This window comes from Talpa europaea (genome assembly GCF_964194135.1).
Source record: "Talpa europaea genome assembly, chromosome: 10".
Taxonomy (NCBI): Eukaryota; Metazoa; Chordata; class Mammalia; order Eulipotyphla; family Talpidae; genus Talpa; species Talpa europaea.
The window spans coordinates 356,483-384,441 of record NC_140077.1 but is presented as its reverse complement, the minus strand read 5'-3'; the positions used below and the strand labels follow the sequence as shown (position 1 = coordinate 384,441).

Below are 27,959 nucleotides of genomic sequence, written 5' to 3'. Positions count from 1 at the left end.
CAGAGCCTCCCCGGGGTGCACCGGCCCCCCCCAGCTGTGCCGGCCCCCGGGGGTGCTGAAGCGGCTCGACGGGATGGACGGCCCGGCGGGGCTCACGCAGCGGGCGGGGAGGGGCGCCCCCACCCCAGGGTGCGCGGCCTCGTCACCTCCGCAGGGCGGGGGGCTTCAGCGCACCCCTGGCGCCTGCGGGGCCCTTGGGGAGGGAGGGGAAGTGACGTCAGAGCCACCCGGAAGCCGCAGGAGGCCCGAGAGGGTTGGGGGATGGGGGGCGGCAGTGGGGGGTGGGGAGGGGGGTGGGGAGGGGGGTAGGAGGGGGTGGGGTGAGAAGGGGGTGGGGGTGGGGGGATGGGGTGGGCGCTGCCACTTCGGGGCGCTGGGAAAGGCCCCGCTGGCGGAGCCTCAGGCCAGGCGGCTGTTAGGGTCGACCCCCACTGCAGCGCTGGCTCTTTTCTCAGACCAAACGGGCCAAGGGCGGCCCCTGGGGCTGCGGGCCAGCGGCCTGGGGAGCCCCGCAGCCGGGGTGGGCTCACCTGAGCAGGCCCAGGATGGGCCTCTCCAGGCCGGGGCTTCACGGGCGGCATCGGGGGTGCGCAGGTGGGCTTGACAACCTGGGGAGGCAGGAGCCCGGGCTGCACCGCTGAGAACCCCCCAGCCAGGCCCCTCAGCAGCCTGAGGGAAGGGACGGCGGCCAGGGCCTGGGAAGGGCGCCAGGGAAGGCCCTCCGCTGGGGAGCCATGCCGGCGGCGGAACCCCAACACTGCAGGGGCCCTGGGCCTGGGAACTGAGTGCACCTGGACTGGCCCCAGTGGCCCACATTCGGGAGAGAGCTTTCCGAACACCCAAAGCCTCGCCCCAGCGAGCCCAGGTCTCGAGGCGGATAGGGAGGGTGGAGAGGGGGCACAGGTGCTGGAGGGGGCTCACCTGCTTGGGCTTCAGCTGCGGGAGCGACTTGGTTGGGGGTGCGGGTCTGAGCTGGAGGGAGGAGCAGCGGGTCAGCCCAGGACCCGCCCCGACGGCCCCTCCCAGGCAGCCTGGGGCTCTGGCCGCAGCCCCCACCTACCTGGTCTGGGGCCTGCCGCGTGTACACAGGTACCGGGAAGGGGGTGCTGGACAGGGCGGCCGGAGGCTGCGGGAGCAGGGCTGTGAGCCCGAGAGCTGCCCTCGCCCCCGGCGCCTGGCGGGGCCACGCCTCGCTGGAGAGCCTGCACCGCGGCCGAGTGCGAGTGTCTGTCCTGAGCGGACGTGTGACCCACTTTCCCACCCCTCCGTGTGTGGATGCGTGTCCCCTGCTGGGCGGCGGGGCCTCCGAGCCCCCAGATGGACCGGCAGAGGCCAGCGCCACCATAGGCTCAAGCCCCGAGCCCCTCGCTGGGCCTCTTCCTCGGAGCCGGAGCAGGGGCCACGGGCTGGCACGGGTGGGGTGGCCCCGCTGCTTCACTTACCGCCGGCGGTGGCCGCTTAGGGGCCACTGCAGAAGCCGCGGGTTGGGAGGGCTGGAGGGGGTGGGTGGGGGGGGCCAGCTCTGGGACTTGGGCGACTGTGGATGGTGCGCTGCCCCCTGCGTGGAACAGGGGGTTGGAGAGCCCCACGGCCGCCTTGGGCTCCGGGCTCCTGGGGAGAAACCGGCCTGGGTCCGAGAGTGGCCGGGCTCGCGCTGAGCCACAGCCACCCGAGACGGGACCCTCTGAGTGGGGCGAGGCAGCCTCCGGTCCGGGCCCTCGGCCCTGGAGCCCGCTTGGCCAGGCGGAGGCCCGTGGAGGCCACTGGGAGGCATGTCCTGTTGGGCCAGCAGAGCCCCCAGACTCCGCTGCCGGGGCCACGGCACCCAAGGGCCAGGTCACCAAGTCACCAGCAGTGCTTGCCAGGAGGGTGCGGGGGTTGGTGACGACGGTGCTGCCCGCGCCCCCTCTGCCTGGGGCCGCCAAGGCCTCACCTCCTCCGGAGCTTGCGGTGGATGAGCACGCCTGCCAGGGACAGCGCCAGGGTCGCCAGGAGCAGCCCGGGCACCAGCACACCCAGCGGGAAGCTTCCGGATGCTGCAGACACACGAGGCCACAGTCAAGGGACCAGGACAGTCAAGGGACCAGGCGGCTCAGCCGCAGGCCAAAGTGGGGACACTTTCTCAGGCCCCGTCCTGGCTGCACAGAAACCAGTGCCCAGAGCTCTGGGCCCCTCCCTAAAGGAACAAGACAGGCCACAGATCGGGGGCTTGGTGGTCGAGACCCCGGACCCACAGAGACGGGTCGCAACGCGCCAATGCAGTGGGCAGCCACACGGTCAGTAGCCGCAGGTCCCCAGGCCTGAGAAGGCTGCCATTCCCACGGCCCAGCCCGATGGGCTGACTGCAGACACAGGTCCTGGGCCGTCGAGTCCTGAGGTGGGCACGCAGGGGCCGCAGACCCCTCAGTGAGGCGCCAGGGTGGGTGAGGCCGCCCCCTCACGTCCACCCAGGTGGGCAGGACAGGGCAGCCTCTGGAGGACCGCAAGCTGGGGGAGCGGGGAGCCCTACCTGGACGTGTGTGGGTCAGCCGCTGGGCACAGTCAGGTGGGGCCCAGCCTGGCTGGCAGTGGCACTGGCCCTTGTGGTTGCAGACCTGGGGACAGGCAGGGGCACTCAGGCACCGGGCCTGGACAGAGCCTGCCGAGACTCTCCTGGCCGTGGACACCTGGGCATGGGGGTGGCGCTGCCAAGGACTGGCCGGGCATGCTGTCCTCACCCGGGCCTGTGACCCGGCCTTGCCCAGACAGGTAGGGGTGCTGACCACACAGCCCAGGCCGGCCGGGAGGGGCCCGCAGGGGCAGGGAGGGGCTTCCTGGGAAGCAGGCCATTGCGGGTGCAGCACCAGCCAGGGTCTTTCCCACAGCCCCGCGCCAGGCCTCAGTGGGCTGGTGGCAGCACGTGGGCCCACGTACCCCATGGTGGCTGCACCCAGAGGAGCAGCTTCTCCTGTACACCTGGAGGTCCCGACACTGTCCCCTCCAGCACACCTGGGAGAGAGGGGGGCATTCAGGAGGCCGGTCCAGACCCTAGCCCCTCCCTTACAAGCCCAACACCCCGAAACTGGCGGTGAGCTCCAGGGTGGGGCAGCTGATGGCTGCAGCCACCAGGCCCCACCCCGGGCATCTGCGACCCTTGGGGCAGCCACATCAATGGCACCCCAACCCCTCTGGGTGCGGCTGAGAATGAGGGGTCACAGCACGGCCCTCCTGGACTGGGCCTGCCGATGGACCCGGCCAGGCGTGAGGGGTACCAGACCCGGGCTGCACAGCCCTGGCCCGGGGGCACGTCTGGCAGGGCCGGGACACTCACCTTGTCCTCACCACACCTGGTGCCTTCGGGCACCGGCTCGTAGGCAGCGTCATCCAGGCCCAGAGCCTGGCAGGAGTCCGAGGCGACAGTGAGCGTGCAGGAGCTGCGCGCCTGGGGCCTCTGCCCCCCCTCACAGAACAGGACCCCGCACCTGCCAGCACTGCGGACAGGGGGCGTGTGGGCCAGCCTGCCCGGCACTGCCCCGCCGCCGCCCACTAAGGACACCGGGGGCTGTGGAGGAGACCCAGCGCCCTGGACAAGCTGTGGGGCTGCTGATGGGGCCGCGCTCCCCGGACGCCAGGGCCGCCCACGCCGCAGGACCCGCCGGGCAGCCCAGGCCCAAGGCCCGGGAAGGCAGGGCCCAGACCCCTCTGTGTGGAGGGCCCCCGGGGAACCCGCACCGTCATCCCGCACCCCGAGCCCAGGGGCTCAGCCGGGGGACCCTCACCCTCCGGAGCTGGTCCCGCCACTGCAGCCGGGCAAGATGCTGTAACGGTAGCAGCTCTCCGCGGCGGCCCGGGCGCCTGTGGGCGCAGCCGGTCAGGCCGAGCCCGCCCCGGCCCGCGCCGCCCCGCCGCTCAGGGCCGCCGCCTCACCTGGCCCCCACAGGTCCCGGCAGCGCCCGGCCAGCGTGGGGCAGCCGCCTTCGTAGCAGTAGCTGCCCGGGCAGGGCTTGCCGTTCTCCTGGAAGACGTCCTCGGGGCACGCGGGCTGCTGGCCGTCGCAGAACTCCTCCAGGTCGCACGTGTCCCTGGCCGCACGGCACGGCTCCCCAGGCGGCTTCACCTGGCCCGGCAGAGGAGGCCGGCGTGGGCACGGGGGCGCCCGGGGTGGGGGGGCACGCAGGAGGCGGGGGCACCCGGGCCCCACCTTGCAGTGCTGGCAACAGGCCCCTTGTGCGCACTCAGCCCCCTCGGCCAGCTGGCAGGTGGTGGCGTTGCAGCAGGGGTTCCGACATTCCTGGGGGCACCACGCAGAGACGGCGGAAAGCGGGGCTCCCGGGGGCCCATGCCAGCGCCCCAACCCTCCAGCGCGGGCTGAGCCCTCCGGGGCCACGGCCACTCCCTCCCCAGGCTCGCCTCGGGGTCAGGGAGCTGGAGGGTGCACGGCCAGCGGCGGTGACCGCAGAGCGCTGGTCCGCGGCCGGGGGGGCGCCCGCTGCCGGAGAGGGGGCGGCCTGTACCTGGGGTGTCCCGCAGTCGCACTGCTCCCCCCGCTCCACGAACTGGTTCCCGCACACGGGGCCGCCCACCAGCCGGCCGGGGTCCGGGGGGTTTCCCAGGCAGCTCGCGGGGCTCTTCTCCACGAAGGTCTCCAGGTCGGCCCGGCTGCACTGGCTGAACCTCCTGGGGAACTTGGGGCTGCAGAGGGGCCGTCAGGGCGCTGCGCGGCCGGGCAGGCGGGGCCCTCACCGCACGCGCCCTCACCTGAGTGTGGCCGACATGACGCAGCCGCCGTCCTCGGTGGGCACCGGGCAGTAGCAGCCCTGCACGTTCTGGTCGTGGTCCATGCCCAGGTTGTGGCCCATCTCGTGGGCCATGGTGGACGCCACGCCCATGGGGTGCCGGTGGTGGTCCTGCAGGCAGAGGCCGTGCTCACTGCCCCTGGCGGGGACGAGGGGCGGCTTGTCCTGCCAAACACACCTCAGCGGCACGGCAGGCTCTGCTGGCCTCGCCCCCGGCCCAGCCCCCAGCAGTGGACTCCAGCCTGCGTGGAAAACCCCCACCCCAGCCGGGTGGGGGTCCCTTCACACCTGGTTCACAGCCCCGGAGGCCCCCGAGCACATGGTGGACACCCTGGCCAGCCCCACGGTGCTTCCTTCGAAGTCGATCCCGCTGGAAAGGACCAGTGTCAAGGGCACCCCTCCCGACCCGGCCGGCCTGTCCCGGCCACCCTCAGCGCCGGGGCCGGCCCCGCCTCCGTCAGCCGGCCAGGTCCAGCTCTGCGCCAGCCCGGCCGCCCCCCCGGGCCCCTCACGTGACGAGCTGCACGTTGTCGTGCTGGTGCCGCCTGACCAGGTCCCTCGCCCGCCAGGCCAGGAAGTTGTCCAGGGTGGCGCTGGGGTCGGGGCTGACGTCGATCCTGTTCCTGTCGTTCCAGATCTCCAGGCCCACCAGGACCACGCGGAGGTTGAGCTCCCGGTACAGCTGGGAAAGGACAAGGAGTCCGGGCCGGGCTGAGGACCCCGCTGACAGGGCCCAGGGCCGCCTTGCCCAGCGAGCCGCTCCGTCCCCCCGCGGCTGATGGCGGCACCTGCGCCCCGGGTCCCCTGCCCCCGGCGCCCCCATAACCAGGGTCTGTAGTGGGCAGGGTGCTGCCCATCCCAGAAGGACCCCTGTGCCCCGGGCTCCCGGAGCCTGCTGGAGGCGCCCCGCGCAGCCCCTGGAAGACCCCACCTTGTCCACGTGGTTGACCACGTCCAGCACCCGCTGGCGCACCGCCGCCCTGCTTCCTGACACCTGGAACTGAAGACGGGAGGCCCTCGGGTTGGAGCGGCCGCCGCCCCACGGGCCCCACCCTCGCCCCAGCCCTGCCCACCCAGCATCCACCCTGCTCCTCACCGCTGCCTTGTCCACGACCACGTACAGCTCCACGTAGCCGGTCTCTCGGGGCGGCGGCCAGTTCTGGGGAGCAGTGACAGAGCTGTCTGGCTCGGCCGGTCTCCACGTGCTCACCGCCCCTGGCCCCCCGTCTTAGAGCTGCTGCTGGGGCTGGGCCCACGGGCAGGGGACACAGCACCCGCACTTTGCTGAGACATGGGGTCTGGACACGTGACCCAGAGGGCAGTGACAGGACTGAGTGTCCACGGGAACAAGGTGGTCAGCCTCCTCACCCGCGGCCTCAGGGCGGCCGAGATGCGTGGCCCCAGGACGTGCTCCAGGCTGGCGTCGCTGACCCCGCAGGTGCCCAGTGTGGGCGGCAGCTGCTCCGCTTCGTACAGCGCGTGCAGCCCCGCTTCGTCCGCCCCGTCCAGGGGCTCAATCAGGTGAGCGGCCGGGCCTGCCTGGAAGAAGCCCCTGAGACCCAGGGTGCTGGATTAGTGCCCCGCCAGCCCTGCCCCCTTGGGGCCAGAGGCCCTGGCAGGCCGGGAGGCTCAGCTCGGACGGGACGGGCGGCTCCAGGCGCCTGGCCTCTTGCCTGAGGAGTAAGGTGAGGGGACACTGGGGACTGGGATCCCCGCCCCCATCTGCGCCTCACCTGAGGCCAGCGCAGGTGCTCATGCTGGCGGCGGAGTGTGGGTGCCCCTCCACGTGGCCCTGGTAGAAGCAGTGGTCCTGCGGGAGGAGGGAGAAGGGTGGGGCTGCGCACTGCCCCCTCCACTCCCCAGAGCCCCCCCAACACTGCCCCCCTGCCGCAGCCCCTCCCCGCATGTGCCCCCAGCCCCACTCCCCACTGTGCTCCCTGCGCCCCACCCCTGCCCTGCGCCCCTCCCCTGCGCCCTCCCCACCCTGTGTGGCCGCCCGGGGCCAGCCTGCTGGCCACAGACCTGCAAGGGTGGCTGCTCTGCCACCTGGGAGCCGTTGGCAGCTGTGTAGGTCTCCACGTAGCCGGAGCCGAGCAGGTCCCTGGAAAAGAGCCCTTGAGGAAACTGGGGTGCCACCTGCCCCCAGAAGCTTGGTCACCCCGAGGGCCTGGGCCGATCTGGCCAGAAAGAGCTGGGGTGGGGCCCATGCCCAGGGCACGGGGGTGCTGGGGGGGCAGGCCCTGTGGGCCCAGCCAGGAGGGACCGGCCCCCTCACCTGTTCTTCCTCAGGTGCAGGGTGAAGTTGTGCCCGCGAGCCCCCAGGACATAGCTCACACTTTCTGGGTACAGGCCCTGAACAGGGGAAAGGGGGGAGTCCAAAATGAGGGACCCTGTCCCAGCCTCAGAGGGCCCCGGGTGGCGCAGTGGCAAGCGAGAAAGCCCCGGGTCTCCCGGGCGGCCCGAGGGAGGCGGGAGCCCCATGCGAGCACGAGGTCTCCTCAGGCCTGGCTCCTGCCTCCTGCCTGGGCAGCAGCAGGGAGCAGCCCCACGGACAGGCCAACGGCCGGGCAGCCAGGCGTGGGGGGGGCGGCCTGTGGGACGCAGCCCAGGGGGCAGAGCAGGGCCGGGCGGGTGGAGAGCCCCGGCGGTGGCGGGCTCTCCCTGGGTCGGAGGGCAGGACGTGAGTGGCCCCTAGACACTCACCGCACACACACGTGCACACACCTGCCGTACGTGGCCCACACTGCGCAGGTCACCCGCACACACGACCCGGCACGGCCGCCGCAGGACTGCCCCAGGCCAGCACCCCGCTCTGGGTTCGCTGCCCGACCCGCTGGCCCGGAAGGGTGTGCAGAGAAATCCGCTCTGCGCCCCAGGGCCTGGGGTGTGGCTGGGCGGGGAAGGCGGCTTCTGGCCGAGGCCTGGCACCGAGGCAGCCCCCCGGCACCAGGGGGGCTCTGGCTCGGGCAGAAGCCGGGTGGGGGCAAGGACTCACCGCGTGGGACGGCAGGGCCCGGCGGGCTCGGGGCTCGGGCAGGCGCAGGGGCCGAACCACCTGGAACTGCTGTCCCGGGGGCAGGGCAGTGCTGGGGGCGGTGACTGTGGGGAAGGGGGGTTCAGCCAGCGCCCAGGGCCCTCCTGGCTGGGAGCCCCTCCTTCTCCGGGGCACTGCCCTGGCGTGGCGGGCAGGACCCCGGTCCCACTGGGGGGTCTGGGCGCCACAGGCCCCCCAACCGGCTCCCTCCAGCCCTGGTCTGTGCCTTCTCGTCTCAGCTGATCACAGCTGCACCTCTGGGGAGCGACGGCCCGCAGGCAGCTCCCTCAGCCCAGATCCCAGACTCCTGTGTCCACCCAGACGGCGGCCAGCGCCCGACGGCTCTGCCCGCACTGAGCACCCCCAGGTATGTCCCCCACAAACTCCAGGGGCGAGGCGGGAGGACCAGCCGGCACCACCTGCCTGGGGCTGAGCGTGGTGGGTGCCAGCCTCCGCTCAGGACCCCCTCTCGGGGCGGGGGGCGGGGTGGGGGCTCGCCTCCCCTCCCCCGCTCCGGGCGACTCCAAGGGGCAGGTCCTCCACGATTGGTTGGCCCCAGGCCTGTCCCCACCGAGAGCTCAGGAAACACCCAGGGCGCGGCTCTCCCAGTTCCCCTTTGAAGGTTCCCATCTCCGCGCTGCCGGCGCCCCTCCCCCCGTCACCAGCCGGCACCGTGCCACAGCGCCGGGCACAGGAGACCAGGCGAGCGCCCAGGGAGGCCGGGTGAGCGCCCAGGGCGGCGAGGATGGGCGGCCCCCTGCCCTCCGCACTCACCCTGCAGCCACAGCGCGCCCAGCAGCCAGAGCCCAGGGCCGCGCATGCCGGGCTGAGTGACCGCCGCGGTGGGGTGAGGATGGAGCCGGAGGCGCTCGGGGTCCAGGCGTGCGGTGGTGGCGGGCACTGGGCGGCTGGACACCGCGGGCTCCCTCGGGGCTCCTGCCCCGGCCCCGCCCCAGAGACCTGCCCCTGGGCCCTGGCCAATGAGGACGGGAGGCGGAGGCAGAGGGTGGCAGCCCAGGGCGGGTCTGCCCCGTGAGCCCGGACTTGGGGTGTGGGAACAGCTTCCCCAAGACACAGGCCAGAGCCCCCCCGCCGAGACGCCCCTGCTGGAACTGGGGCCCTGCGGGCAGGAGGTGAGGGGCAGGTGGGGAGCAGCGCCAGGAAGCTGCCCCGCGGGGCCCAGCAGTGGGCTGTGCGGGACTCAGGGCCACTCGAAGCTCCAGGAACTGGGTCAGCCCGCGGGCGACCATCAGGCCCGGCCCTGTGTTGGGGGACAGCCGCTCCTCTGGGGGTCACGGGCCCAATGAGGGGCAACCTGCCCACAGGGGTGCCCTGAGGTCTGTGGTGAGCTCGGCTTGTGCCGCTGGGTACCCCCCGCCTTGGGGTGCCGCCGAGGCCCAGCCAGGAGGGTCTGCGCCCGCTCCCAGCCTGGGGACTCCTGCCCGTCTGCAGCTGAGGTGCTCACGGCAGCAGGGGGCACAGGGACAGGCGGGTCCCGTGGCCGCCAAGCAGAGGCCTCGGCCAAGCCCTCGGCCCTCCCCGCAGAGCAGCCCCCCAGGTCACGCTGGTCGCCATCGCCATGTTGCTCAAATGGGGCTTTTCACTGTCTTTATTTGAGGTAAAAATACAAGCGACAGGACGCGCCGCTGCGCGTGGACGGCGGGCGGGCGCCGGGGCCGCAGGCGGGCAGGGCGGCTGGCGTCTCACTGCGCTGGGACCGCGACCCTGGGCGCCGGGGCAGGGGCCCCCCGGGGGCCGGGGGCGGGAGGGGCGGCCTTCTGGCTGCGCTCTGCGGACAGGCGCTCCAGACGCCGGGTGTAGAAGCCGTTGAAGTCCAGCCTGCAGGGAGCGAGGGCACTGCTGAGCCTGGCGGCCCGGGCCGAGCTAGCCCCGCTGCCCGCAGACGCCCACGGGCTCCTGCCCGCAGCCCGTGCTGGTTCACCCTGATCCAGGCCCTGGACGTGGGGCTCCCAGCACCCCAGCCCCACTGGGGGCCCAGGCTGAGCTGGGCTCCACGGGCCCCAGCACCCGAGCGCAGAAGCGCCACCGGCGGGCCTGCTGCCCCCACCTGTGCCCCGGCTGCTCCTCAAGGGCCCCCATCACACTCCCCGACTCCCACACCCCGTGGGACCCGCACGCCGCTCCCGGGATGCCCAGGGGCCCCAGGGGGAGGCCCGTCAGGGGCTGGCGCAGGCGGGCTGGGCGTCCTGCCCGTCAGGCCGTGACCTGAGGAGGTTCGCGTGGCAGCAGCGGGGTGCCTGGGGTCCGCCCGGCGAGGGCCCACCTGGAGATGACGCTGGCCATGCCGTGCTCGTAGTCGCTGGTGCTGTAGATGCTCAGCCGGGCCAGGAGGTCCAGCAGGTGGGCCGAGAAGTTCTTGTCAAATTTGCTGATGGTGGCCTCGAAGCCGGAGGCCAGCTGGGGCGCGTCTGCATGCTGGGCCAGGTGCTGGAAGGCGGAGCGAGTTCCACCCCTTGGCGCCCCAGCAGCCGCCTCTTCCTCCCGACCCCTCCCCGCGTTTAAGAAAGCGGTTTCAGGCGACTCCGTCACAGGGAAGGGGTGGAGCAGCAGCCGCGTGGGGGACAGGGAGGTGCAGGCATGTACCCCCCCCAACACGTGGGCTGCTTACCACAGGGAGGCTGTCGGGGGGCGCTGGGCCCCTGCACCCCCCACAAAGGCCTTGGGGCTGGCACCTGCCGGCACATGGCCCTCCCCACACCCCGACCCCAGGCACCCGTAGCCGGTGAACCTCTGGGCTTGCAATTGGGGCCAAGCAAAGGTGGGCATGAAGGGCGGGGGTGTGGCTCTGGGGCGGCAGCTCTGGGGTCCCCAGCCCGGCGCAGGGCGCACCTTCCGGGCCAGCTCCTTCCGGGCGCGCTCCTCTGCCAGCTCGGGCTCCGTGGGCGGCCCCAGCATCGTGCCGTGCTCCAGCGTCAGCCGGCCCAGCTCGGCGTCCAGCTTCATGCTCTGTGTGAACCTCTGGTGTTGGGGAGAGAAGGGCCTGCTGGGGACAGGTGCCTGCCGGCTCTGCGACCCCATGTGGGCCCCTGCTCTCCTCGGGGGTGGCGGGCGGGCGCCGGTGACACTGCCCCAAGTCCCCGCCCGAACTCAGGAGTAGTTTTGTCTGCGCGGCTGTTTCCCGACCCCGAGGAGCTGGGTGCCCACTCTCCTGCTCGCGCAGCCCTCTGCCTGCCGTGCTAGCTTCAGGCGCTGCCCCTGCTGGGCAAGCACTGGCCACAGGGCGAAGAGACCAGTCAGTAGGCCCCGTGGCTCAAGTCCTGACGCGGGGGCGGAGTCGGGGAAGCCAGGGGGGCGCGGGGTGGGGCGCGGGCACCTGCATGCAGTTGGTGAACATGACGCACACGGACATGAGCTTGGAGAAGACCCGGAGCAGCTCGGGGTTGGTGAGCATGCAGTCCTTGAGGCAGGAGTCCAGGAAACCCGTGTGGTGGCCCAGCACGTCGTCGATGTTGGAGGCCTGTGGGGAGCCGGCTCAGTGCCCCCAAGGTGGTCACCCTCCACCCCCGACTGCACCACCCTGTAGACTGTGGGGCCTGATCATTCTCAACATGCCCGGGGCGGCCCCCGCCCTGGTCACGGGTGAAAGAGGGGAGACACTTCCCATGGGGATGGGTCCCAGCAGGCCTGGGAAGAGCTGGGGGGGACCCCGAGGGCTCCCCGCACACACCCACTCGCGCTGACCAGAACCCGCGGCCCTCGCACAGGCCCCACACGCGCCCCTGGAGTCACGGTGGCGCCCTGGCTCGGCGGACTCACGCCTCTCAGGTTCTCCTCCAAGACATGCCAGGTGGGCTCTGTGACCTCAAACATCATGTAGTACTGGATGTTCTGCACGAAGTTGAGCATTCGCTGGCGCAGCGTGAAGGCCCCGGCAAACCTGAGGGCACATGGGGAGTATTGGGAGGCATCAGGAGGCGCTGCCCCCTCGGTCCACATTCCAGCCCTGGGGGTGCCAGCCTTGGAACCGGCTCCCAACCACACTGCCCAGCTGGCCGCGGGGCCAGAGGCCTGTCCCGTGCACGTGCACAGGCGCGACCTGGAGTTCGCGGGCGGTGTTGGCAGGGTCTTGGCCCAGCACAGCTCCTGAGGCGGGACGTACCACTTGGCCGAGTGCAGCGAGCTCTGCTTGGCGGCCTTGTTGCTGACCCACACGCTGCACAGCTGCCGCTCCACATGCTTGCAGTAGAACATGTGCCGGAAGAGCATCTGGTAGCGCGTCAGGGCTTTCCTGGGGCGGGAGGGAGGCAACGGCTTGGGACAGGCCCCAGTGGCCAGGTTGGCCGGGAGCTCTGGGCAAGGCGGGCTGAGCGCAGGTCTGCAGCTGGCCGTGGCCCGAGCCGGGAGGGAGGCGGGCCCGGCGGCATGGAGCTCACAGTCCATCCCGCTCACCTGTTGATGATAAGCGACAGCGGCCACTTAACGACGTAGTCGAAGGAGAAGGCCTCCAGGCCGCTCAGCGTGAGCTCGGTGGGGTCGGCCTGGGCCATGGCTTTCTCCTGCTTGGTCTCGATGGCCAGCACCCGCAGCAGCTGGGTGATGAGGTCGTGAGGCATCAGATCAATCTGCGGGGAGACACAGCATCAGTTCCGGCCCCACCCACGGCAGCAGCCGCCAAGGGCAAACTCAGGCGCGCGGGAAGCCCCGGGCACATAGCCGCACCCTGCTCAGCCATGACTCAAAAGCTTGGCCGCTCCCGTCCGCACACAGAGAGAGAAGAGGAATTCGGGAGATGCCAGTGAGTAAGCGAGAAACCACCACTGCGTCAGACAAGCCAGGACCCCCTGGTGACCAGGGCGGGGGTGCCACCTGCCTCAGCAGCTGTGGTGTCCTCTCGCCCCAGGCGAGCCAGACGCCGCCCCAAAAGCAGAAGCACCGCTATGAGGATCACAGGCTTGAGACTGGTCAAAGGGGAAGTGAAGGGAGATCAGAAACCCCCGGGGCCACACGTCCCGGGCCAGGGCACCCATGAAGCAGGCCCCTCCCCCTCCTCAGTGTTGGCACAAAAAGTGGCGACAGCACCCGAGGCGCTCGGAAACGAGACGCAGACAAGACGAAAACCGGATCTGAGAGGCCACGGGCAGCCGCCACCGCAAGGGGAGACGCCATGAACCAAACGAGACGTGGAGGCCGCGTGTGGCCGTCAACCTCGCGGACAGGCTCGAGCACTGGCTCCCCCACACCCTAGCGCATGAATCCTGAGACCACTGGGGATAGGCCAGCACCGACCAGGACACCCCTGGGCCCAGCGCCACCCACGGCTTGTGGGAGCCCTGTCCACAGGGGAGCCCCCAGGCTCGTGGTGACCCCGAGCACGAAGCCAAACCAGTGCCAGCAGCAGGGGGCCAGCCCTTATCGGGGACCCTGCGGATGGGGCGGGCCGGCCCACCTTGAGGTCATCCTTGAAGGGGTCGGTGTTGGCGGTGCTCATGCGCAAGGCCAGCTCCAGCAGCGCCTCCAGGCGCGTAGGTGTGATGTCGTCCACCGGCTTCTTCAGCTCCTCCTCCGTGAGATCCATGAAGTGCACGAAGAAGTCCCCCTGGTCCATCAGGAAGTAGCGCTTGATGGACCTGCCAGGTGGGGCAGGATGCGTCAGTGGGGAGAGCAGGCGTGGGCAGAGGGCGCCCACCGGAGGGTGGGGGTGGGGCGGGATACTACCTGCCCCAACGGGGCCCCAACAAGGGTCAGGTGGTAAGCAGGTGAACAGGGGCCAGCTCCAGGCAGGCTCTGGAGGGACTCTGCAGAGGCCAGGCGGGGGGGACGAGGCGGGAGGGTGCGTGGCCGTGGGGCCCACCTCAGGTGCGCCAGCAGCTCCTGCTCCTGCAGCAGAAAGTCCAGCAGCACCTTGCTGGCATAATTGAAGGCCTTTTCGATCTGCTCCACATACGCCCGCTCCTTCAGCGTGTAGACGATCTCCTTGGCCACGGGGCAGGTGACGTCGTGACCGCACTCCCGGACCACGTTCAGGTACTTTCCTGGAAGGGGACAGCAGGTCACGAGCTCCGCAGAAAACTGGCTGGGCCCGGCTGCTGCAGCCTCGAGCCCTGAGGTCGGGGACATGGCCAGTGGGCTCTGCCTGCCACCATGGGCACTGAGGACAGAGTGGAGACGCTGGCGCCCGCTGTGGTCCTTTGTGTCGGGACTTTCTGACCGAGAGCACAGAAGTGGCCTCCAGAGGCCCCCGTGAGGACCAGGCTCGCACACGCCCGCCCCCCCCACCCCCCCCACAGCTAGGCGTCAGGGCTCGGACCCGGCACGAGGCCCTCAGCCAGGTGTCTGCAAGCGCCTGTAAGTCAGCTTCCTGGCCAGCGGTGGTCACTGCTGGCCCAATGCCCACTTCTCTTGGCGTGTGAGAGACTGCGACAGGGTCTGTCCCTGGGGTCAAGATCCCGAAACCCTGGGAACTCTGCTCCCACAAGCACCACGACCACGGAGCCCTGGGACTGAGGTGACCGCAGAGCTGGGGCTGCACCTGTCACTGAAGCCACCGTCCTATCCCCCCGGGGCCACTAGAAAGACCCTAACAATGGGGTTGCAGAGCTTCCACCTACCAGGAGGGCGCACCCCACTCCACAGACACAGGAGCCCCTGCACCGGGACCCTTCGTCTCCCCAGGGGGACCCCACCTGTGTCCTCGTGACCACCCCTAGACCCTGAGGGTCACTGGCCTGACTGGCCACAGGTGGGGCAGAGTGAGGTGTGGGGCGGCCTGACCCTCATGGACAGCTCTGCAAAGGTGCTGGCCAGGTGGGGCTCCCCCCGGGGGCATCCGGGAGACGAAGGCTCAGGTGACCCCGCACCTGGCCAGGGCATGGAGCGCAGAGAATGGGCTTTGGGTGGGGACAGCCTTCTACAGGCGAAGTGGCCAGAGCAGGAGGCCCTGCAGCGCCGCACCTGTGCTGAGCACCTTGCCCGCCATCTTCTGCAGGAAGGAAGGCACCTGCCGCTGCGCCACCGTGTACCGCTGGTCCCAGTACTTGTCGTTGTAGTCCTCCTGGATCTTCTCCTTGCGCAACTCGTGCTCCTCCACCATGAATTCACTGCGGGCACCGCCGGGAGGCCGTCAGGGCGCCGGGAGCCCGCGCTGGAGCTGACCGCTGGGTGCTCTGGGGGCCGGCGGTGGAGCCGCCTCTAGGACCACCTGGGTTTTCATGGCTCCCCCACAAGCACCTCGACAGGCACTCCCCACGGGCCAGAGGTCTCATCGTGGGCGTGACATGCGCATGCTGGGTGCAAGGGCAAGGTGGAGCCCCCTCCCCACAGCACCAGCCCCACCTGTACGGGTCGTTGATGATGCCCCTGTAGATCCACCGCTCCAGCATCTCAAAGTAGGGTGCGCTGGCAGCCTTGGTGAGGAACAGGCACAGCTCCTGGGCCTGGCTGTCCCCCGTATAGCTCAGGCTGCGGTCGTGCAGGAGGCTGAGGGTCGCGCCCCCCCCACACTCGCCCTTGTCCACGGCTGTGGCTGTGGGGGGAGGGTCGCTCAGGAGGCGAGTGCAGCCGCCCCAGCTCCCCTGGCCCCTCCCTCTCCCATCCTGGAGAGATGCACAACTGCAAAGCTGCAGCTGCTAATTAGCCCGCCAGTTTCCAGTTCCCCTGCCTGTCAACCGATAGAGCACGGGCCTCCGAATCCCAGGTGAGAGACAGTGCCCCAGCCTGGGGGGTCCTCTGCCCGCCACCCGGGTCCTACCTCCAGGGGCCCCACCTCAGGTTGGCGCATGCCCCTGGCCCCCCAAGGTGCTACAAAAGACACATACCCAGGGAGGCCAAGATGTCCATGGTACGCATGGCCGGCTGGACATAGAACCAGAGCTTCTGCAGGGACAGCAGACCCTGCCTCTGCAGCTGCTCCAGCTGGGTGACCAGGATCAGGTACTCCTTCACCAGCGTCCTCATGGCGGCCGCCAGGGCATGGTTCACCTGCCCGTACTCAAAGGAAGACTTCTCCTCGATGAACCTGTGCAGAGGTGGGCACAGCTCATGATGAAAGGCCCGCCGCCCAGGGCACCACCCTCAGAAGGGAGCAACGGCCCCTCAGGAGCTTTTCCCAAAGGAACCGTGCACCAGAGGGGACGAGTCAGAACACAGGGCCCTGACCATTCACACGTGCCTGGAGGGAGCTGGGAGCGAACGTGCAGCTCCCCCAAGGGAGGACGGGACGACAGACACAGCATGCCCCCAGCAGGCCCATGGCCTGTGTCCCCTGGGGCCCGGCTGCGCCTACCTGGTCACAGTGGAGTAACTGGCGGCCACCGGGAGGATCCTGCTCACCAGCTCCCTGATGGACAGGTCAAGGTTGGGGTCCACCAGGAAGGTCCGGCCCTGCCTCCCGGTGAGGGGCTGGGCAGTGACATAGCGGCCGTCCACACCCACCAGCACGTAGAGCAGGTCCTCCACCAGGGCCGACTCCTGTGCAGCCAGGGGCAGCGAGCCTGTAGGCACAGAGAGCTGGGGCCACCGCCACACACTCCCCGCCTCCCTGGCTGCGGGTGCACCAGGCCCTTCATCCGCCCAGGCCGGCCCCACAGGGTACACAGGCCGAGATGCCAAAGCGCCAGCCGGGCTATGGAGCCCGTGGGGGAGGGCGCACGCACCTATGGGCACCGCTGTGTCCTCCGGGCCTGCGCCCGCCAGGAAGTCCCCAAGCAGCGCTGGCCTCTCGTACACCCACGCCGGGAAGACCGGCAGGTGCAGGCCCGAGTTCTTCTTGCTCTGCTTGTCTCGGAGCGCCTTCCTCGTGAGCGCCAAGGACTGAAGAGACGTGTGGAGACGGGGAGAGAGGAGAGAGGCGCCGCCTGTCAGGCGCCGCACGGGGTGGGGGAGTGTTGGTGTGCGCGGGGCCTGCGCGGGGCGCAGCTACCTGCTGCAGAGTGGAGCTGGTGGCCACGCTGCCCAGCTGCTTCCTCAATTCCTCCAGCTCCTGCGCGGAGATCTTAGAGGCTGTTGCGGTGGCACCGAAACTAGGGGTGCTGTTGGCGGCAGCCGTGGCTGCAAGCTCCGCCCTCTCCTTGGCATTCTGCTGCAAGTACTGCAGAGTCTGCAAGCACACGGGGCCCCATGGCTCAACTGCAGCCCGCACACCCCGGCTTTCCTGGCCCTACACAGCGCAAGCGGCAGCTCCTACGGGCAGCCTGTCTGGGCGCTTCATGCCACAAGCACCATGTCCCCGAGGCAAGTGGGGAGGGGCCCAACAGCTGCCCACGGCACAGCCTCTGCGGCAGGGAGACCATGCCTCACCTGCCTCCAGCCTGGGGTCACCAGGGACCAAGGTCCCTCCTTGCCTGCCCGCTGCTGCCCTCAGCACCACGGCAACAGTGAGACAGATGGGCAGCAGGGCTAGGCTCCCTGGAGCGCAACGACCAGCAGCCCTCAGCACCCACGAGGCCCGGGGAACACAGCCCACATGACCTCAGGTCAGGGCTGAGGCAGGGAACATGTCGCCATGTGAGGGAAGCAGGTCCCGTGATGTGACAGTGTCAAGGCAGCCGCTCTGCAAGGTGTTGCCCCAGCTGAGGGGACCACATACATCAGGCCAGGGACAGGTTGTTAGGACCCTGCACCTCATGAGCCACCGCAGATACAGTGGCCCTCTCTGGCGCCCAGCGAACTTGCCTCTTTGTCTTCCGTAAGCTTGGACAACAGGTAGACCAAGGAGTCGAGGTTCCGAGTATTTTTTAACTTTAGTTCATCGTATTTCTTCAAAAAGTCTTCGGGAGTACGCGAAAACTCTGCTATTTTAACCTGAAAAGCATAAATGTGTCCGGTCAGTGACAATCAAGCACTTGAAAAATACCCCGTTGGGCTTCCCTGGTGGCGCAAGGGGTTAAGCACTGCACTATGAAGCAATCCGCAGCCTCTGCAGCACAAGTTCAATCCCCAGGCTGGCCAGGGAGAAACCCACATGGCGCGGCAGACCTCTCCTGTCTCGCCCGCTGCTTCCCTCCGCAGTGTTTTCAGTCTGTCTGCCTGTTCTGCTCCCCACTCTGTCTCTGGTGAATCCTCTCTCTCCTCCCCCGCATCTCTGGCCTGTACCCCAGCTCTTGAATGCATAAATAAATAAAACTTAAAAAAAAAACACCCCAGGGCCTCCCCTGGTGGTGCAGCGGTTGAGCGCTGGGCTGCGAGGCTGCCCGCAGCCTCTGCAGCGCTGGTTCGTTCCCTGGCCGCCGGCGAGGGTCCCACAAAAAACAAAAAACAAAAAACAAAAAAAAAACCGCATTGAGTCCTGCACATTTTTTCTCTCCACACGAGCTGCCTGAGCCCCAGGGCCATCCCCACCCAGCCCGGCACCCCAGACCCTCCATGGTGGTGCAGAGATTAAGTTAAAGCACTATCGAGCTATCGCCAGCCACTGCAGCCTGAGTTCGATCGCCAGCCAGAGACCTGACCCACAGGGCGCAGCAGATCTCTCTGCTGCTCCCCTCAGCAGTGGATTTCAGTGGATCCGCCTGTTCTGCTCCGCCTGTTCTATCTCTGGTGAATCCTCTCACCTCTCCCCATCTCTGGCCTACGCCTCAGCTATTGTGTGCTTAAATAATAAATCTTTTAAAAAGAAAAGACGTCAAAGCTCTCTCTTAAAGAAGGCATATGAAGGCTGGCCTGACGCTTACAGATATGCTGATGCACAGCAGCTTTAACCAAAAAACACACTAAACTATCTCGGCGTGGACAAGGGGCATCAGCTGGAGCGACTCCCCATCCCAGGCCCACCTGTGCCACCAGGCCCTCCCGCCGGGGCTGAGGGGCAGACCCCGTGTGGACAGAACTACTGAGTGCGGCCCGCTCACCTTGGCACCATGTGCTGACACAGAGGTGGTGACGTAGGGGGTGCGGTTCCTCTGCAGCAGGTCGATGTAGACCTCGGCCCCGTCGCCACCCGGGACGCGCAGCAGGCTCAGCAGCTCGTTGACGTCGTGGTGGATCCGGAACTCGCTCATGGTCCTGGCTGGATGATGTCAGTGTCACTCGTCCTCCGGGGGCAACAGATGGCTGCTTACAGGACAGGTGTGAACCCCAAGACACTGCCCGGCGACAGCCGGATTCGCCCTAAAGTGCTTGGCGCAGGTGCCCCAGCAGGCCAGGCCCAAGGCTGCCTGGGAGGGGAGCAGACACGGCCACACCACCTCAGTAAAAAGATGGAGAAAAGCAGCCACTTCCATGAAAACAGAGGGCGTCTGAGCACGTGGGCAGCGCAGCAAGGCTGAGGCTCTAGGATGGGGGGACAAGGCAAGGGAAAGATTTCACAAAACCCTGAAAATTTATTAAAAAACAAAGGCTCATGCCTCAGCTCAGGGAGTTGACACATCCAGTGTGGACCTGACCCTCCAGGCCCAGCCTCCTTCCCACGGGTGGCCTGGCCCACAGGGCCCTGGGCAAGGGGAAGCCCCCTGCAGGGCCTGGGTCTCCAGAGCACAGGCACCCCTGCCCAACCCCCCAGCACGGATTTCAAGCCCCAGCTCCCACCCTGAGGCCCAGGCCTGTCTCTGGCCCAGCTGCACTCACGCCCGGCTGAGCAGCCTTCTCACTTGGCCAGCTCAGAGGGCCTTCCTGGGCTGGCCTGGCTCTGCACGAAGATGCGCTTGCGAAGCTGCTGTTTGCCTAGCATGGGGGCCGGGGCCCTGCAGCTTGGCCTGCTCTGTGGGGCAAGGGTCCGAGCATCACCCTACAGAGCACAGAACCCTCTGGGTGCAAGCCCAAGATCCCACTGCGCAGACATCAGCGCCCCCCGGCCGCAGCAGGTCTAGGTTCAGCGCCAAGGACTGCCCAGCAGACAGATGGGCGAGGAGATCGACATGCCACAGCACGCGCTTCTCACCCGGCGTCCACAGGGCTCCTGACCAGAACCCGTGGACCACCGCGCCCCCGGTGGGGGGGCAGTCACAGGCCAAGTCCTCTGTGTAGACTTTGGGACACACTCAAAGGCTCTGCGGCCCCAGAACGGTTATGACTCCTAGCTAAATTGCCCCACAGCTGGCAACGTGTCCAGCGCAGCGGATGCAGCATGCCCAGCACTGCGCTATGCGCGTGCTGACTCGCGAGGAAGCGTGTCCACCCTGTGTGGCCCAGGACACCCCTCTTGTGTCCACGCGGTCCAGGTTATGGAAGCACCAAACACTGGCCTGACACCCCTGCTTCCGGGCCAGGAAGTGCTGGGCGGCCTGGGCTGGACCCCTGGCACTAGGGGCTGGGGGGCTGCGGGGGCTGGAGCGAGGCTTTCTGTGCCAAAGGGGTGCAAGGCCGTCGCTCAGGCCTGGGCGGGCTGTGCAGCGGAGTGGCCTCAAGCCAGGGCCATGGGGGGCAGTGGGGGTGCGCTGCAGCTGGAGAAGTGGGAGCAAGCCTGGCGCCCACCCGGCACAGGCCAGCCGCCTGGAGGCAGCAGTACCGGCAGGGAGAAGCGGTTCCTTTCACAAGAGCCAGCCAGGGCGCCCCCGCCAGCACCCCGAGCCCCGGGCTGCCTCCCAGCGGCTTTGAGTCCCCACCAGGTGCCCCGCGGGCAGCACAACAAACGCCCGCCCGGCCGCCCCCGCCACACCCCGGCCCGCCGGGTGCGGGGCTGGACAGACGCTGCTCAGGACACGCGAAGGGGCGCGCACCCCCGGACGAAGCTCCCCGCGTGCAGCGGGCAGGGCGCGCCCGTGAAGAGCGCTCCTTTGAGCGGGGTGCACAGCTGCACCCCGCGGCGGGGAGGGACGCCAGGCGCCCGCGACACAAGGGAACCCCAGGGTCGGCGCCCCCCAGACCTGGGGGTCCCTGCGGGAACCGGCCCGCGGCCGCAGCGGCACCCCCGGGGCTGGAGGCGGGGAGGGGCCCTCCGGCTGCCACGGAGACCGAGGGGCGCCCGCGGCAGCGGCGGGCGGGAGGCCGAGGGCGGGACCCGCACGGAAGCGCCGTCAGCGCGGCGCCCAGGCCGCTCCGCACGGGCCGGGCCCCGGGAAAGCGCAGCGCGAGCCGAGGCGGCCCGACCGCGCCGCGGGCTCCGGGGGGGCGGGGGGCCCCGCGGCGGGGGCGGGGGGCAGGGGCGGGGGCGGGCGGGGGCCCCGAGCCCACTCACCCAGGCGCCGCCGGCCCGGCCCGCCGAGCGCCGACGTCGCGGGACACGGCGCGTCACTTCCGGCGCGACGGGCGACGGGGGCCGGCAGGGGCGCCGCGGGCGCGATGCAGCTGCCGCCCGCGCTGCGCGCCCGCCTGGCCGGGGCCCCCGGGGCGGCCGAGCCGCTGCCCGTGGAGCGGGTCCCCGCGGCCGGGGCCGCGCCCTTCGGCTTCGCGGCGCGCCCGGTGCGCTTCCCGCGGGAGCACGCGTTCTTCGAGGTGCGTCGGCGCGGGGCCGGGGGCCGGGGGCCGGGGGCGGGAGGCCGAGGGCGCGGGGCCGGGGGCCGGGAGGCCGAGGGCGCGGGGGCCGGGGGTGGGGGGCCGGGGGCGGGAGGCCGAGGGCGCGGGGGCCGGGGGTGGGGGGCGGGGGCCGGGGGCCGGGGGCCGGGGGCGGGAGGCCGAGGGCGCGGGGCCGGGGGCCGGGAGGCCGAGGGCGCGGGGGCCGGGGGTGGGGGGCCGGGGGCGGGAGGCCGAGGGCGCGGGGGCCGGGGGTGGGGGGCGGGGGCCGGGGGCGCGAGGGCGAGGGCGCGGGGGCGGGGTGGGGGGCGGGGGCCGGGGTATGGCTCGGGGGCGGGGCCGGGCTGAGCGGCACCTGGAGCCCGGCCCCGCCCACGGCGCGCCTCTCCTGCAGGATGGGGACGTTCAGCGGCACCTGTACCTCCAGGACATGCTCACGCAGGTGGCCGGGGCGCCGGAGAGGCCCAGGTGAGCCCTCCCGCCGTCCTGACCCCTCCCGGTGCTCCGGTGCTCCATCCGCAGCCGCCTGTGCGCGGCAGGCCGCCGCCCCACAGCTGGCCCGCGGGAAGGGGCCTTGCAAGGAGAGGGGGTCGCAAAAGGGGCTGCCGAGGCCCCGCCGGGGCCGGGGACAGCGACCTCCCTGGGTTCCCTTGCCAGGGTTCCCGCGTTCACCTGCCAGGTGGCGGGCTGCTGCCAGGTGTTCGACGCTCTGCAGGACTACGAGCACCACTATCACTCGCTGCACGGGAGCGTCTGCTCCTTCTGCAAGCGCGCCTTTCCCTCCGGGCACCTGCTGGACACCCACCTTCTGGAGTGGCACGACTCGCTGTTCCAGGTCCTGTCTGAAAGGCAGGCCATGGTGGGTGATCTGTTTGCGTTCCTGGACCAGCCCTGGATAGGGCTGGGTGCGGTGTTGCCTCTCCCTGGACACCAGAGCTGGGGTTCGGGACTGGGGTTCAGGGCAGGGCCTCTGGGGGCCTTGAGGGCGACCCGTTTCTGTTTCAGTATCAGTGTTTGGTGGAAGGCTGCACGGAGAAGTTCAAGAGCAGCAGAGACAGAAAGGAGCACCTGGTGAGCCAGCACCTGTACCCCACGGACTTCCGCTTCGACAAGCCCCGGAAGAACAAGGGGTAGGTGAGGCCCTGGGGGCGGCGGCCTCCACACAGGGGGCGTGACGTTAGCGGGGGCTGCGTTGACTTCAGCCTTCACAGGGGCCCTGGCAGATGAGGGGCTGCGGCCCAGTGGGGTTCAGCGGATGGGGATGGTGGCCCCCACTCCCCCTCTCCTGGCCCTGGGGTCGTCCCCCTTCGCGCAGGGCCTCCCGGCCAGAGCGCGTCTAAACTGGCTGCTGCCAGCCAGCTCCGTGGGAAGGGCCCAGCACGCCCGCCGAAAAGTTCCACTGGCCGAAGCCTCTCCTGGTTTGCCCGGGACTGCACGTGGTCGTTAAAGTGAAGGGGCCGCGGCATGGAGGGCTCCTCTTCTGCCAGGCAGCCGCAGGTGGGGACGCGGCAGCAGGGGGAGGAGCCCCGACCGCGGGTCTCCGCTGGCCCTGCGCCGCCTCCGCGGGGCGCGCTCTAGCAGGCGGGGCAGCTGCCCGTGCGGCTGGAGCTGGCAAAGTGGTGATGGGCGCCCTGGGTGGGGCTTGGCCACGTGACTCCACCTGCGCGAGGTGGGAGTGTCCTTGTGCGCAGTGTGGAAGGGGGACCTACCGCGTGTTCCCCACGGCCTGGTGGAGCCATTCTCCTTTCCCCAAAAGCTGCGCTCTGAAAACAGCGAAAAGGGCCTTTCTGGGAAAGGCGCTTCCGCCTCAGGAGCTGTTTCCAGGACACAGAGGATGCTCCCCTGTCCCCACAGCCCAGTCTCGGCCCCCATGCCAGCAGAAGCCTCGCCGGGGGCTGGGGAGCCCCTGGAAGGAGACGCCATGGAGGTCTGCTCGGAGCCAGCGGCAGCCCCCCCAGGGCCTGCGGGCCGCAGGTCGGTGTCTGGCCTCCCCAGGGGCAGTTGTGGGCCCAGCCCTGGGGCCTGGGGGCACAAGGCCATCGGGGCACTGGCTGCAGGGGCCACAGCCTGACTGCAGTTCCTCTTGCTGTTTCTGGAGCCCGGTCCTGGTGGTGCCCACACTGGGGTGGGTGGGCCCTCCTGGGCACTGCCGCCCGCTGCGGGTCGCCTGGGTTTCTAGTACTAACTGTGCTTTCATGGGGTGAAGCTGAAGTAGCCAATTTGGGGCAAGACATTGAACAAATGGGAAAAGGCCACCAAGGAACCCAGCGACTGCGGGTGACATCCGCGCTCCCCCTTCGGGGCGTCGTGGCCGGCGGCGGGCGGGCCTCGGGGTGGGGCAGGTCCGGGCTCCTCCCTCTGCGGGCGGCGGGAGCCAGTGCAGCGTCGGCAGCTGCAGGCGGGGCCGCCCCAGCGCCCGCGAGAGGGAGCGTCGGGGCCAAGGAGGCCCGTGGCGAGCCCGCGGGACGAGCCCGTGTTGCGGGGGTGGCGGCTCAGGGCGCCTCCTCGGTCCCTTTCAGGATCCCCGCCACGGTCTGCTTCGGTCAGGGGGCCTCGAGGGGCTTCAGAAGCAGCAGGACAAGCAGCCGCCGGCAGTGACGCCGCGGGAGGCCGCGGGAGGCGGGGCGTTCGCGTCCCCCGACTGGGCGCCGCGGCCAGGGCCCCTCAGGAGCTGCGGGAGCCCCGGTGTGAGCGGCCGCGCCCGCCCCTGCGAGGGCCCCGACATAAAGCGGCGTTTCTCGGGATCTGGGGTCGTCTGTGCTGCCGCCCCGGGGTGCGGTGTGCGCGGAGGCCGCCCCCACGTCTGGGGTCGGGGTCGGGGTTCAGAGGGTGGGGGCCGGGGCGGCCTCCGCTGCCCCCTCGCCGGCGGGGGCGTCGGGCCGGGCGGGCGGGGCGCCCCCTGGTGGCGGCGGAGGACGGGGCCTGAGGGGGCGGGAGCCGCGAGGAGCCGCCCCGACGCCGCGGGCTTGGTGCGGGGGCGACGGGCCCGCGAGACCGGCCCCCTCCCGTCGGCCCGGCCCGGCCCACAGGCGCCCGGGCTGTCTCCCGTGACGCGCCCGCCGCCCTCTCGCGGGCCGGGCCGCCCGGGGCGCGCCGACGGCGGGACGTCGTGGGTTCTGGGCCGAGGGCGCCCGGACCCCGCGGGCCCGCGCCAGGGTGGCGGCGCCCACGGCCCATCCCCGGCGGGAGCGGGGCGAGGCGGGCCCGGGACGGGGCCGCGGGGCCGCGCGACGAGGGGACCGGACGCGCCGCCCGCACGCGCAGGGCGCGGGGCAGGTTCCCGCAGCGGACACCGCCCACAGCCCCGACCCTGGAGGCGGCGGCGGCCACGTGTCTGGGCGGGGCCACGCGACACCCTCCCCAAGCGCGGTCTGGGCACCAGGTGATGGCGGCCCGTCCAGCGTACCTGGAGCGGGCGGCACGTGACCAGTCACGTGTACTGAGGCAACAGACACGTGACCACCATGTCACGTGTGCTCGGCGCGGGTGCCACATGAGAAGTCACGTGTACCGCGTGCCTCGCCACATGACCACCGCCTAACACGTGTGCTCCGTGCGAGCGACACGTGACCGTCGTCTGGCCCGGGCGTGGGCCCAGCGGCGCCAGCCACGTGCAGCGCCTCGGGCCCCAGGAAACAGGTGCCGCTGAAGCCAGCACAGTCCCTCCGCGACGCCCTGGGGCGCCTCAGCGCGGCACCGGGTCTGACCCAACCGACCAGCTCCCGCGACGCCGGGCTGCGGCTCTCGGGTGGGCAGTTTCGCGCGGGCGCGGGCCTGGGTCTGGCATTGCCCCGGCCGCCATCTCAGGGGACAGGCTCCAGGGGGCGCGGGGCCGGCCAAGATGGCGGCGCGGGGTCCAGCGTGCGAGTCTCGCCGCCCGCGCGCGGGGTCTCGGCGGGGCCTCCGCGTCCCGCGGGCCTGTCCCGGCAGCCGGCGCAGCGCCCCCCGCCCGCGCAGCCTTCGGCCCCGGGAAGGGCGCCGGTGTTGGGGTCCCCCGCCCGTGGGCCGCGGCCTCTTCCCGCGCGGGCCGGCGCTTTTCTTTGAAGCCCGCCGCGGCCTGCGGGGCAGCCGGGGCGCGAGGGCAGCGGCGGCCGGCGGGGCGTCGCGTGCAGCCTCTGCGGGGCCGGGCTCGGCTGCGCGTCCCAAAGAGGCCGGTCACCCCCGAGCCGGCGGGGAGCCGCGGACGCCGCGGGGAGCCGGTGACCGGGAGGCGCCGGGCCGGGCCGGGCCGGGCGCGAGGGCCCGTCGGGGCTGGTCTGCTGCGGGCCGGGCTCTCCGCCGCCCCCGCGCCTCTCCGGTTCCCTCGGCCCTCCCGGCGTCCCTGCCCGTCTCCTCCGCGGCCCCCCGCGCCCCCCACGCCGGGACTTGCCGCGGCCTCCCGCGGGCAGAGCCGCACCCCGAGATGGGGGCAGCGCGGGGCCCGGACGCCCGCTGGCTCGCCGCGCGGTGGTCGCCTCCCGCCGGGGCAGGCGGAGCCCGACCGCGAGAGGCTCTGGGGGGGACGGAGGCCCGGGGGCGGCCCCTCCCTGCTGCGGGGAGGCTCGTGGGACCCCCCCAAAGCCAAGCACAGAGTTAGGGCCCCGCCGGGAAGAAGCGCCTCTTCCAGCAGCCGCGGCCCGCGCGCCAGGCAGGCGCGTCCCAGGTCGGCCGGGGCCTCCGCGGGGCGCCCGCGCCTGTGCCGGGCTGTGGTCCCTGCCGGGGTCAGCGCCCCCCGCCGCCCGCCCGTGCGCCCCCCGCCCGCTGTGGAGCAACCCTGGAGCCCGCCCCGCGAGCGTGAAGAAGAGGCGCCTCCGCGGGACACGCGTCCGACCCAAGCCGCGGCCCGGGGGCCGGCAGGGGACTCGCGCGTGGCGGACGGGCCGGCGGGGGGGGAGCGGGGAGGCGCCTCCGCGCGGGAGGCCCCCGGGCACCGCGGCCCGCGCAGGCCTTGCTGGCGCCGCCCGGGGGTGCTCCAGGCGCGGGTCCAGGGCTTCCCGGGCTCCCCGTTTGGAGGAGACGCGGGCCCAGGGGCCCCGGGTGGGAGTGGGGGCTGCGTGTGGTGGGGCGCTCGTGGCTGGACGTGGCCACCGGAGCCGAGGGAGGGGCGCCCCTGGGCAGGCGGCCGGCCCCATGGGGGGGCATCGTGGGGCTTCACCCCGGGGGCCTCTGGCGCCCCTTCCGGGCGCGTCTGGCGTGGGCATTTGTTTTCTTTAAGGTTATTTATTTATTTACGCGAGCCCTGGGCACAGGCAGGAGCGCGGAGGGCGAGAGGAGCCCCCAGAGCCAGAGCGGGGCGCAGAGCAGGCAGAAGGACCGAAGGACACTGCTGAGGGGCGCAGCGGGCGGCAGGAGAGGTCTGCGCGCCATGTGGGACCCTCCTCCGGTGGCCGGGGAGCGGCCGGGGATCGAACCGGCGCCGCAGAGGCCGCGGGCAGCTTCGCCGCCCAGCGCTCCGCCGCCGCGCCCCGGGAGGCCCAGGCGTGGGCGTGTTTTCAACTGTCCGTGTCCGCGCAGCGGGCAGGCGGGGGCACCTGGGGCTGCCCGGCCCCGCCCGGGCAGGTGCGCGCCTCCCATCGGGGGTGCGGGGTGCCTGCGCCCCGGTCGGGTGGGGGTCTGGGCGTTTCCCGGCAGCGGGCGCGGCCACCGTCCGCCTGTGGCTGGGGGGTTCCCCCCCAGTGACTCGGCCCTGCCCGCGGAGTCCTGGGGCTCACGCTGCCCCTGGGGGGGCGAGTGCGCGGGGCGTGGAGCGACGCCCCCAGGCGGGCGCGCGGGTGCTCGTCTCTGCTCGGGGCCGCCCCGCGCGCCCGGCGGCGTCTTTGAGGGGACGCGGGTGTCGGGGCGCTCGGGCTCCGCTGTCTGCCCGGGGCTCCCGCCGCCGCGGTCGCGGCCCCGCGCCCTCCCCTGCGCGGGGGTCAGGCTCGGCCTCGGTTTCCTTCCCCGGGGAGGCAGGCGGAGCTGGGAGGACGGGGCTGGCGGGGTGCACCGAGAAGGGCGCCCCCGTGTCCGCACACCCTGTCCTGCTCTTGGGCCACGGCCGGGGCGTGCAGGCGAGAGTAAAAAGGGGGAGACAGGCGGGGGGCTGCTCGGAGGGTCCCGCGAGTCCTGGGGATGCAGGAGCTGGCGATGGGGCGAGGCCGGGGGGGCGTGTGCGCCCCGCTCTGCTTGGAGCCCCCCCATCTCAGGGCCGCAGGCCAGGGGGGCCGTGGGCGGCGCCGCCTCTGCTGAGGGCGGGCAGGGGGAGAGGCCCCCGCGGGGCGGCGCCGGGACGGGCCAGGGGGCGCCGGGGGTCAGGAGCCGCGCGAGTCCTGGGGCCGGAGGACGCCGCGCTGGGCTCGGCCTCCCCGTCGTGGTCCTCGTGGCGGCGACTTTCCTCCCGCAGCGCAGGTCGTGCCCGGCTTCCCGGGGGGACTGGGGGCCGTTTCGGGTCCTGACGTGGCCCCCGGGGAGGCAGGGGTGCGGACGGCGCGCCCCAGCTCTGGCAGCCCCTGCGGGGCGAGTCCCCCCGCGGGCCAGGAGCAGCCCCCTGGGCGCAGCGGGCCTCCCCGTGTCCCCGCTGCCCGCTCAGCCGTGGGCTTCAGTCCGGCCGCCTGTTCTGCTCCCCGCTCTGGAGACTCCCCCCCGCACCCCCGGCCGCGCCCAGCTCGTGCGCGTGGAGAAGGAACCCTAAAAGGCTGGAGGCGGCGGCGTGTGGCTGAAGCAGCGTCTATTGGGGCGCGCCGCGGGCGGGTCCGCAGGGAGGGGCGCGGGGCGGGCTCCCCCTCGGCCTCCCCCCAGTGACGGCCGCGTCTTCGCCCTTCCCGGGGCCGCGGGAAGCGGCCTGGCGCTCG

The 27,959-nt window shown here is 71.4% G+C and overlaps 3 protein-coding genes across 4 annotated transcripts; 1 reads left to right on the top strand and 2 right to left on the bottom strand.

Annotated features, from left to right (window-relative positions):
* Positions 1-142: 142 nt before the first annotated feature.
* On the bottom strand, positions 143-8,629 carry ADAM8 (ADAM metallopeptidase domain 8; the record flags this gene model as incomplete). Its single annotated transcript, XM_084244518.1, has 22 exons — positions 143-193; positions 531-608; positions 922-972; positions 1,061-1,126; positions 1,443-1,611; positions 1,934-2,036; positions 2,510-2,594; positions 3,311-3,541; positions 3,857-4,096; positions 4,181-4,270; positions 4,494-4,671; positions 4,738-4,886; positions 5,064-5,145; positions 5,288-5,457; positions 5,707-5,775; positions 5,872-5,934; positions 6,144-6,327; positions 6,509-6,585; positions 6,798-6,876; positions 7,051-7,127; positions 7,771-7,874; positions 8,584-8,629. 22 exons carry the CDS (start codon positions 8,627-8,629, stop codon positions 143-145), a joined length of 2,442 nt encoding a protein of 813 aa, XP_084100644.1.
* Positions 8,630-9,252: 623 nt separating this feature from the next.
* Positions 9,253-18,764, bottom strand: TUBGCP2 (tubulin gamma complex component 2; the record flags this gene model as incomplete). Of its 2 annotated transcripts, XM_084244969.1 has the most annotated exons (17): positions 9,253-9,648; positions 10,094-10,257; positions 10,660-10,788; positions 11,144-11,287; positions 11,587-11,707; positions 11,930-12,058; positions 12,220-12,392; positions 13,217-13,397; positions 13,622-13,802; positions 14,722-14,867; positions 15,103-15,292; positions 15,585-15,784; positions 16,052-16,259; positions 16,422-16,578; positions 16,688-16,864; positions 17,440-17,568; positions 18,615-18,764. In XM_084244969.1, 17 exons carry the CDS (start codon positions 18,762-18,764, stop codon positions 9,513-9,515), a joined length of 2,715 nt encoding a protein of 904 aa, XP_084101095.1. In that variant the 3' UTR covers positions 9,253-9,512. The 2 variants fall into 2 exon arrangements, with proteins under 2 accessions (XP_084101095.1, XP_084101094.1); XM_084244968.1 differs by having other exon boundaries at positions 16,052-16,578.
* A 2,014-nt stretch (positions 18,765-20,778) lies between these two features.
* On the top strand, positions 20,779-23,865 carry ZNF511 (zinc finger protein 511). Its single transcript, XM_084244798.1, has 6 exons — positions 20,779-21,135; positions 21,548-21,621; positions 21,811-22,012; positions 22,159-22,283; positions 23,008-23,127; positions 23,673-23,865. Exons 1-6 carry the CDS (start codon positions 20,983-20,985, stop codon positions 23,749-23,751), a joined length of 753 nt encoding a protein of 250 aa, XP_084100924.1. The 5' UTR covers positions 20,779-20,982; the 3' UTR covers positions 23,752-23,865.
* The last annotated feature ends 4,094 nt before the right edge of the window (positions 23,866-27,959 follow it).

What these genes read in the sequence shown, in the direction of transcription:
- ZNF511 (XM_084244798.1), top strand. Translation starts at nt 20,983, where the DNA reads ATGCAGCTGCCGCCCGCGCTGCGCGCCCGCCTGGCCGGGGCCCCCGGG. An exon ending in TGTCTGAAAGGCAGGCCATG is followed by an intron (nt 22,013 to 22,158) that starts GTGGGTGATCTG and finishes TTTCTGTTTCAG; the next exon opens with TATCAGTGTTTGGTGGAAGG. An exon ending in CCAGGGCCTGCGGGCCGCAG is followed by an intron (nt 23,128 to 23,672) that starts GTCGGTGTCTGG and finishes GGTCCCTTTCAG; the next exon opens with GATCCCCGCCACGGTCTGCT.